General features: G+C 45.1%; 1 protein-coding gene across 1 annotated transcript in view; it reads right to left on the minus strand.

Moving 5' to 3' along the window:
* IGF2BP1 (insulin like growth factor 2 mRNA binding protein 1) overlaps nucleotides 1–785 on the minus strand; it is a 60,456-nt gene extending 59,671 nt beyond the window's left edge. The window contains exon 1 of the mRNA XM_073325938.2: nucleotides 596–785. Within this exon, the coding sequence (XP_073182039.1) occupies nucleotides 596–770 (175 nt within the window). The 5' untranslated portion in view covers nucleotides 771–785. The remainder of the gene's footprint in view (nucleotides 1–595) is intronic.
* Nucleotides 786–10,410: the final 9,625 nt, after the last annotated feature.

Genomic DNA, 10,410 nt, shown 5'->3' on the forward strand with positions numbered 1-10,410 from the left:
GGAGCCACGCTGGGGGCGGCGAAGGCTGCTGGGAACCCCGAACGGCCTGGTGCTGCTTGGAGGGAGGGGCTGGATCTAGGGGGACCCCCCCCCCCAGCCCGGATACGGGGTGCTCTGGCTGAAGGGAAGGGGGGAAGCAGAGGGGAGAATCGGCCTCGCCCAGCTTCCCAAGCTAGTCGGGGGAGGGGGGTGGGAATCGGGGATTTCAGCTCCCCCACGCGTGACTTTGCTGGGGAATCCCCTGGTGCTGGCCCCGCGTGGCCTTCGTTGCACCCCCCACGATTTGCTGGGGTGAGGGGGGGGGGGAGGAAAGACGCTGATTCGTGATTTTGGTTGCTTAAAGGCGATCCGTGTAAGGCCCTGGGAAAAGCAAGGGGATCCGGCCCACTGGCGAAACAGGAGGGCCATGGCTGGGTGGTGCGTTCATCAGAGATGAACTGGGGGAGCCATGAGAAAGAAGGGGGGGGGGTTAGAACAGCAGAGCCCCCCTCCCTTTCCTTATTGGTATTATTTTGCAAGGGCTAAGAGATTTGGTGCAAAAGCAGAAGGGAAGAAAGGGGGGAGGGGAAGGGGAGAGAGAGATAATCTTGCTTACCAGAAAAAGTTTCGATGGCTTTCATAGCCCATTGCTCATCAGGGCAATCCACAAAGGCATAGCCCGATTTCACCAGAAACTGACCACTGAAGGAGATCTTATGGTCATTGAAGACTTTCTCCAAGTCGCCTGGAGTCACGTTTTCGTTTAGGTTCCCAATGTACAGCTTGTTCATGGTGGATCACAAGAGATGTGGATAGTCGGTGGGTGGGTGTTAAGAGAGGGAAGGGGGGGGAGGGAGGGCTGATAGGGCTGGGGGAGGTGGGGAACAACTTTTCTTTATGGATTCTTCAAATAAAAAAAATCCCAAGGAAAGTTCCCAATTCAAACTGGAGCCCAACAACTGGAAAAGCGAGTTGTTATTTTTTTTTTTGGGGGGGGGCGGTTTGGGTTTTTTAGGATTTTTTTAGGAGGGGCTGGGGGGGAGGAGGAGGTGGGATTCCTGGGGATCACAAGCTCAGTGGGGGGAGTTGGTTGGTTCCACTGGGATGGCGGGCTGGGGGGAAAGTGCGGCTGTTTTTGGCTCAGCCCCCCAACTCCTTGGAGTCGCACTCGTGTGTCACAGGACGTTGGGTGAAGCTGCCTGGCACCGCCCCTAAATAAAATCGACCTGAAGAAAAAAAAATGAGTGAAAATGTTTGCGAGAGGAAGCCACGTGGTGGTGGTGCCGAAAGCCCCGCCCCCCTGCAGTGGGAGGGGCGGGCACCGCCAGGGGGGAGCCTGACCCTTTATTCAAAAATAAAAAAAAATAAAATAAAATAAATTACTATTTGATTTCCAGTTGGCCAAGGGAGCCTTTAGATGTGGGGACGTTGGCTTCATCTCAGCAAGCATCCCTCCAGCTTCCCCCCCCCCACACTCAGCCTTCTCTAAAAATCAAGCCCCCCTCCCGCCCCCAGCCTGGCTCCCCTCCCCCCATGGCTTCCCAGGGCTTGAATGGGGATTTGCCCGGTGCAAACTTCTTCATCTAAGGAGCGAGCTGGAGTCCCGGGGTCGCAGCATCTCCACCGCACTCTGCAGGCGGTGTGGGGACACTGGAGTGGGGAAGGGGGATCCGGAGAAAAGAGGTGCTGGGGGGGGGGAAAGGATGGGGGGAGCTGATCTCATCTACGATGGCTCCCTAGGAAGGGACAGGAAGATGTGTCCCTTTCGCCTTTGAACCCTTCTGTCGAGGATCGCTAAAGCTTTGGGCGGGGGGAAAGGAGAAATCAAGCCACTCCTGGGGAGGGAGCGGGGGGGCCGGGAGGAATTCTCCAGGAACTCCCAGCCCCCTCGAAGGATAGGCACAGAGACCACGTTGCGGAGAGCAGGGGGAATGAATGAAGCCCTGGCCTGCCCCCCTCCTCTTGCAGCGATTTGTGCTTCTTTGCATGCTCCATGCGTTGAGAGCACCGTGGGGGGAGGGGAGCACACAGGGCAATGCACATGGTCTTTTCTTTCCCCACTCCCCCCCCCCCCCCCGCCTTCCAAAGGGCGCATGTTTTGATCAGCCAAGAAGCGAAGAGGGTCGAAACCCACCCAGGATCGTAGCAACAGGGGGATGGGTAGGAATGGCTTGGACGCAGAATGCCCTGGAAAATGTCACTCATCCCAGGCCAAGGGATGGGAGCTACTTCATCTTTCCCATCTCTGAACGGCTGGGATTCTCTGAATTGCAACGGAATTGGACATCAGCCTCCCAATAACTAGACACCCCCTCCCCGTGGGCCCCCCCCCTTCCCCTCCCTTCCCGGCTTGCCCTATTCTCAGCCTTTCTTCTCTGCAGACTTTATTTTTAGGAGCGGTTTAAAATAGCAACAGCCCAAATCATTCCCCACCCCCCACCCCAAAAAAAGGGAGAGAGGCGGGGGTGAAGGGAGCCCAGTTGTGTTCATTCCTTCCCCGGGCGCTGGGGTTAGATTTCATGAATGGAGTGGAAGCCGGTGTGGAGTAGCTGATCGCTTGTGAAAACAACAAACACCCCCCGCCGCCCCCCCGTGGCAAACGTCACGTGGGTGGGTGGGTGTCCCCCCGTCTTGCGGGAGCTCCCACGCGCCTTCTGGTGCTGAGTGGGGAAGGATCGGGGCAGCTGCCTCCTGGGAGCGGAGTTCCCTTCATTGTCTGGGGGCGGAGGGGGAAAGGCTAAAGAGTCCATGATCTTGTAAGTGAAGTCACCAAGATGGGGGTAGATCTCTTTCAATTCCTACAATAGCCTGGTTTGAGGCCAGCCCCGTCAGTGAAACACCGGGAGAGGAAGGAAGCCGGGGAGAGGAATAATTTATCAAGCTCCTTCCAGATTCCCAAGGCAAAAGAGGTGCAGCCGCAAAAGTGGCTCAGGAGAGGCGCCAGTTATTCCCCCCCCCCCCAAAAAAAAAAAAAAAGGCAACACGTTGTTGGCCAGTCCCCTTTGCTAGCTGGGATCTTTTCTAAACGTGCCACCCCTCGGTGCAAAAAAACCCCTGGGGGTTTGTGTTGCAGGGAGGGAGGCATGTGTGTATTGCATCTTCGGAACCCGCCCGCTAAGTGGTGGCTGAGTGTTTCCAACCGGGTGGCACAAACCGATTCCTTTGCAAGCTTGGGGGGGGGGGGGGGGGAAGAACCGCTCCAGCGGCAGGTTGTGCGTGTTTAAAGATTTTGCTGAGCAGGAGCAGATCAATCCTGGCTACGGTTTTGTTGGGGGTGGGGGTGTTGAAGCGTAGCCTTTCCAAACAAAACGCACAACTGCTGACTGAAGTGAGGAGGTCGATGCTAATTCTTAGCAGTTAGCTGGACTTTTTTTTTTCTTTTAATCCCAATAAGATCCACTTTTTGAAACAGACATTAAAGGGGAAAAAATATCCCCTGCCCTTTTCTGATTTGTTATGAACACATTCCGGACAGGCAACCAATGATGTATAAACTCCCAACAAGAGTATACACAAGAGAAAACCTGGATTTGTGCTGGAAATCACTTTAGATAAGCTATTACCAGCAGGACAGTGGGGTGGGAATAGGTATTGTTTCATATTCTCTGTGTATATATAAAGCCTGCTGCAGTTTCCACGATATGCATCTGAAGAAGTGAGCTGTAGCTCACGAAAGCTTATGCTCTAATAAATTGGTTAGTCTCTAAGGTGCCACAAGTCCTCCTTTTCTTTTTGCGAATACAGACTAACACGGCTGTTACTCTGAAACTTCCCTTTTATTGTCTTTAATTAAAACAGATCCTAATAACATTTACCAACACGTGTTTTCTTTCCCGGCGGGGGGGGGGGGACGAACACCGCAACGTATTTAATTATGTTAAGGTTAGGTTTCAAAAGCAGTTTAATGACATGTGCATGGCATTTCAGTTCTTTTAACCCATCAAGTAAAACTCATCTGGAAAATCCTTGTTTAAGGATTATTATCTGCATTATATCTATTGTGTCTGCATCGATAATCGCCCAGAAACTTTGGTATATAAAAATACTTTACATTTGCTTTTCTTTTGGTAACCATTTTTTTAAACTGCTTACTTTGGTTTTGGAGGGTTTTTTGGACACAAATTGAATGATACATGCCCTACTAATATGTGCTACTTAAACAATGTGGTTATTCTCTATAAATACATTTCCATCTTTAAATTATTTGGTTTCTTAGTTTTTTAAATAGTATTTATATATTAAAGATTGCTTTGATGAGGGTTTGCATGCAAAGGTTGGTAGTCAACAAACTTTAAATCACTCCAAGACATGAAGTTGTTATCTAGTGCATGTAATTTACTCCTATACCCAACCGAATGTGTCAATTATATGCCACAGATATCTAGGAGTTTCATAAAAAATGACTTGTGAATTACTTTTTGTCTCAGACTCTTTTAAAAACCTTCACTGCATCTAAACTAGTTTGTTATACCGAGATCCCCTCTTTTTAAACTGGGCATACTGCTCTGTAGGATAAAGTGTGTTTCCTCCCTTCCAGAGGCATTGCTTATTGGCTCTTTTAAAAGACCCAAACTAAATTCACTCTTTACAGGGGCACTGCTGTGGCCATATGCATGTTATTAATGCATTCAGTTTGTAATTCAAGCTTGAAATTTACAGGTGAAAAGAACAGAGCAGTGAAATTTGTAAAGAAACTTACTAGTGCAGAGAATAAGCCCTTCAAAACTTCTTCTTTGCAACTGATCTGAAAACTCTTCAACCTCACATTGAAATGTGGCTGAGATAAATGCAGCCAGGTAAAATAAATGAGTTGTTTTGACCACTACTTAGTTCAGATCTTTTTCAAAACTTGACCAAAATGCTTTTGTTGTAGTTTATTAATTTCCAGAGGACAGACCCCATGGAACATTACCCTCTAAAATTAAGGAAATCAAGGGAGCCTCTCCTAAAAACAATCCAAACAAAGAGGGAAGTCTTTAATTTAGATCTGAAACAAGAAAGAATATCAAAGGACTTCCCCTTGGTGGAGCATTCCAGATGCAAGGTATTTAGGGAATGCAAACAGAAGAGAAGGCTAAATCATTGATCTACTTAGGGAAAATAGGCTTGCATTCATTCACTTCAAGAAGATGGTGTGAGGAGACTGTCATACAATGTTGAACTTCCATGTCTCAGCTGAATGTGGGAGAAAATATACTTTTGGTAAACCAATCTACTAAGAGACACAACATTTCTCATGAAAATTTAAATGTTCTTACTAATTGCAATAAAAAATCCAGTAAGGAAGGCTTTATAAAATGAATGGCTTAAACAACAGTTTTCCTGCAGTTTAAGAACACTGCCAGTTTTATAAATGTGTAGTTTTTCTTAAATATTTCCCTAAACACGTTTGTATTTCTTTTTAAAGTCACTTCAGACAGTTGCATTTTTGTGTATGGTTGAGGCACTATGTAGAATAGAAGCTTCTGTACTTTTTGTTTTTTAAACATCAGCTTAAGGCTTTTGACTTCATAAATATAGTCTGATTTTAGCATTTGTTTTCTTTTTATTCTGGCATTTTTTGCTCAGGCAAAAAAAGTGTTCTTACTGGGTTTTAAAAATTTGTCTGCAAGTATAACAATGATTTTTCCTTAGATGTTTAGGAAAGTTTCTTGGCATGGAATGTTGCAAGTGTTTTGGGGGGCAGGGGGAAATGTGCATGACATTTCATTGAAATGTGGGATTACTATGAAAAGGCACGCTTAAAGTCTATTGTTTTCTGTTTCAGATTAACACCAATAAATTATCTGTTTCAGAAATCTTTTTGGTACATTAGTAGCAAACAAGAACAAGTTAAATGCAAATAGTTCTCTACAAATTCTCGTTTGAACCTTTCATGAATTTATTTCTCTAATTGCTTGTGCAGTACAAAAGCTTATTTATACAATGTTGCATTTTAGTTTAAAGAAAAACTTGGAACTTTGAAAAGTTTAAATTAGTATCAGTTTGAAAATGTATCATTACTAGTGCCAAACAAATGTGTGCTGAGAGCTTTAAATAAAATACACAGTATATAAAGCAAGAAGAAATTGTGGTTTTATTTTTTATTTAATTGTAATTAACCATTTCAATTATATAACAAATCTTTGGCTGGATCTGAACATAAAGCAAGAGCCTGTAGAATATACAAGTGAGAACTCAAGACAAAAGAAATAAGGATGGCTATAATTGTGAAGTATTTCATTTTACTGTAAGTGGAATCACAATTTCAACTATATTTTGTTTAGTTTGTTTAGAAAATATTCATGAGAGGGAAAAGAAATTCCCCTCTCAGAAAATTCAGTTGATGATAGCTAGTTCTGACAGATTTGTTTGAAATCCAACTCACTATTAAATTAGCAATTTGCTTGTACACCAGATGAAGGTCTGAATTAGCCTATGAATATCCTCTGAGTTGCTGAACATTAACTAAAATCTGCTAATTTAAGTAATTTTTTGTCAAAACACAGAGGTAAAAGAGGATCTGCAATTCAGGACAAAAGATCAGAAATATACTTTCCTTCTGTGAAAGGACACTTAAATCAGGAATATATGTGAGATTTAAACATGGAAACAGGTCTGCCTCAAAGAGAAGGAGTGTTTCAGATGAAAATGGTTACAGTTGCAGCTTCCCTGGGGATCTGAACATTTCATAACCTTGTAGGTGCTTCAGTCAAAAACAAAGCAAACACTGAAAGGGGCTTTGGCTCAAACACCAAATCACATCTGAAAAAGTTCCCTTACCTTTGTTACTAACACCAACTTGAATTGTTAAACCTTAAAGATGGAGGTTTTGAAAATCTACATTTCTCTCCATCGCTTTTTGGTTACTGTTTTTGCATTTGATTCAGTCTCCGCTGGTCAGTTTCAGGTTTGTCTCTAGGCAGTTTCAGCTTCTGGATCTCCAGGACTAAAGCAATGTGATGCTATGTTTGGGTTTACAAACTTCCAAAGAAAGGTTGTCATTTAAACAAAACAAAACACCATTTTCATTTACATGTATCATGAAAATGCTTTTGTTCCATTTTGGTTGTGCAAGCCCCCTCCTTCTTTGCTTTAGGAGAAAACTTTAAATTTGGAGTCTTGAGCAGGTTGGGGAAAGACCTGTAACTGTATTTCAAGGGCTACTGTGAAAGGATACCATATTCCCTATAATTTTTCACCAGATAACAGGTTACTATTTTTTACAGCAGAATTTTCTAACCTACAAGTTATGGTCTCTCTATCTCTCCCCTCCACCTTCTCCCTAACAGCTGATGTGAAAAAAATGCTAGGGGCTTCCCCTCCCTCCCCTTCATGGTTTGTATGAGTGATGTAAAGAGTGGGGTTTGATACAGTGAATAAACAAAATTTACTCAGCACATAAAGCATTTAGGAGGATGAATTCTGCCCCTGCTGAACTCCCACTGACCTTACCTCAAGGAGGAGGTGATCTCTTTAAACCTCAAATCCCCCTCAGTGGTTACAAAACACAAATTCAGTGTTGTCCTCACAGTGTATCTCTATCAGATCCTGATGGAGTTTGCTTTTTAAAAGGGAAACGTATGATCTGTGAGATTAGGTTCTGACCTCACTTATTCAGAAGCTAATGCCCCTGTTCCAAATTTACACTAGTAAACGAATTCAGAACCTGGCCCTGTATATTCAGGTCATAATTCAAATCCTCTACTGAATGGAGAGATCTCTATCATCAAATGTCCCGTCCCCCCCGCCCCCCGCTTACCTTTGTAAAGTCTCTGTAACACAGAGAAATTAGTTGCTTGCTGCTTAATGCCATTTGACTTTTGTCTAAAGCTAATTAAATCATGCACAAAATCATTGCCTCTCATGGCATGGGACCCTCAAGCACTGGTTTATATTGTGGATCACTTAATAAATTAGAGATCTCTCCTGGACCAGCCCTACACACCTGTCTTGTAACAACAGTTATACTTGCCCAAAGAAAAAGTGATGTTAAGACAGCAGTAAACTCACTTTACTGCAGTGGCTGCTTGGTCCCAACTCCTTCCTGGTGTAACTGTGCTGTTAATTTCCTCCCCCTGCCATGAATACACTTCATCAGGACTGATTCTTTCCCCTCCTTACTTGAAGCTTCCACTGCTCTAATCTCTCCAGCTCAATTGGCCGTTTCCTTCTAGCTAGGTCTTCGCTGCAAGAAATAGAAAACCTTTTTCCATAGGGAAAATAATAAACAAACTCTTAATGGAGACAAGACACAGGTAGATTTTACCTTGATGGCGCTAGTCCAGGTGAACCCTATCCCACCATCTGGGGTATACTTCATCATCATCTAGACACACTGAGATAAAAACAACAGGGTTTTGTCTCCACTAAGGTTTTTACATTAAGGTAGCTAGCTTGATGTAAAAACTTGCCTTTTTTTTCTTTGCATTTATTTAGCCTTTCTTTCTTTCTTTCTTTGTATCACTATAGAGCCCATCAGCCCTCATCATGGATCAGGACCCCATTGTGCTAAGGGCTGTACAAACACAGAACAAAAAGATGTCCTCTGCCCCAGAGAGCTTGCAATCTAAGAGCTGGATACACACAGACAGATGGGGGAGTATAAGTAAGCCTTTCTCCTTTTCTGTGTTGTACTCCAGTTTTTTGGATTTGTCCAAATATCTTGATTGTGGTTGAATTTTCAGCAAGGAAGGATCTGGAGCAGCCACACAGGTGAGTATAGTTGGTCAAGACCAACCTTTGGAAACAGATTCTAGGGCTTATTTGCAACAGGGAATGTCACTGCTTAACGGCATATCAGGTGTCTCACCTCTGTAACGAAAACTGTGTCATTGGCCATCTGAGAGCACAGTAAGCCGGGGCAGAAATGCAATTTAATATCCAGCACAGAGGGTGAAGCAGTGTTCTTCAGTTGTAAGATTCCCCGTGAGCATGATCTGAATCTTACTTGATTCTGAATTCAGATAAGTTTGATTCTTGGGGGGTGATTTTAAAGGCAGATGACGGGCTTTGGATGCTGAGGCTGGCAAATACCACCACAGGGATCTGGAACTGTATTGGCAGGAGATGTGTAATGCCACACTCCTTGGTGGGATCAAACCTGTGAACTCTGGATCTTAAAGCATAACCCTCTGGTGCCTGATCTAAAAGATTTACCTTTGTTAGCCAAGGCTGTAGCAGATTGATCAGCTTTATTAAGGGGGATGGACAGCACTCCACTGAAGGGGTTTGGGTCACATCTACGCAGGGACTGACACAGAGAGTGACAGTAGACAATGCACCTGCCAAGACACAGGAGGAAGTGTGGGAAGGAAAACCTGCACCAGGGTTTATTCCTCTGCAAATTAACTGACTGGACCCATTGACTTCCAAGTTTACTTGTGTCTTAGGCAGGGGAAGAAAACTGGACCCTGAGATTCTGATGCCTCCAATCCCTTCTCCTTTACAAACAGCAAGGCTGAGCTAAGGATGCAACCAGGTCTGAAGTGGAGCAACTAGTTACTACAGGCCACGGGTGCATGGTAAATGGGATTGGTCATACTTTCACATGACCAGGAATGTGGGCTCACCCCACAGCATAAAGTCGTTTTCTCATGGAAAGTATGTAACTGAAATCTGTCTGGCACTGAACAGAACTGAGATTCTTTGGGTGAAGACAGCATTGGTTGGAGCACGCAGCCAGATTCCATCCCCACCCATTTATTCCCCACAGCCTGGATCCAGCATCCACCTAAGTCAATGGGAATCTTTCCATTGCCTTCACAGCAGGCTCGATTAGCCCCCATGTGTCGATCCCTGGACCCATGGAAGGATGATAGTTAAGAGGTGGTTAACCCCATTAGGAAAGAGTTAGATCAACTTGTGGCGGGGCCCCCCTGTGTGTGGATTTCGAGGTGGTGGGGAGTCGGGGATAATCAAGCAGTTGGGAAGTTAGCAAGAGGCATCTGCATGGTCTATTCTGACACAATGGATGGGTCCACACAAAGCAAGGAAGCCCATTGCAAAGGTACTGAAAGCATAAGATGCTCCTTTCACTTGCCCATGCGGTGCTTCAGTGCCGTGTTGTTTCTGATAAAACCATTGGGTGTATCCCCCACAGCTGCGCTTGTCCCAGTGCATTCTGGGGCTCCTGAAACCCATTTCTCATAAGTCAGCTTTGCTACTGAGACAAGGGGAATTTGAGTCACCTCCAGGCGTGAAGCACTGCATTGTGGATAGGGTTATGGGGAACATGGAGAACTGGGGCAGCTGCGGCTCTCACGGCTTCCTGTGTATGCTGCAGAGAAACCAACACAGGTTGCACCGGTTGAGCGAGACCAGAGCGAAATGGTCCGACTGATGCTGGTGAGATGCCTGCGGTGAGGGCTCTGTGTGGATGTGAGGCATTGCAAAGGAGTTTCCAGCACAAGGCAACCGAAGTGCTGGGCTTTTGGCAACATCTTTTTGCCT

Source organism: Lepidochelys kempii, chromosome 27, assembly GCF_965140285.1.
Source record: "Lepidochelys kempii isolate rLepKem1 chromosome 27, rLepKem1.hap1, whole genome shotgun sequence".
Classification (NCBI taxonomy): domain Eukaryota; kingdom Metazoa; phylum Chordata; order Testudines; family Cheloniidae; genus Lepidochelys; species Lepidochelys kempii.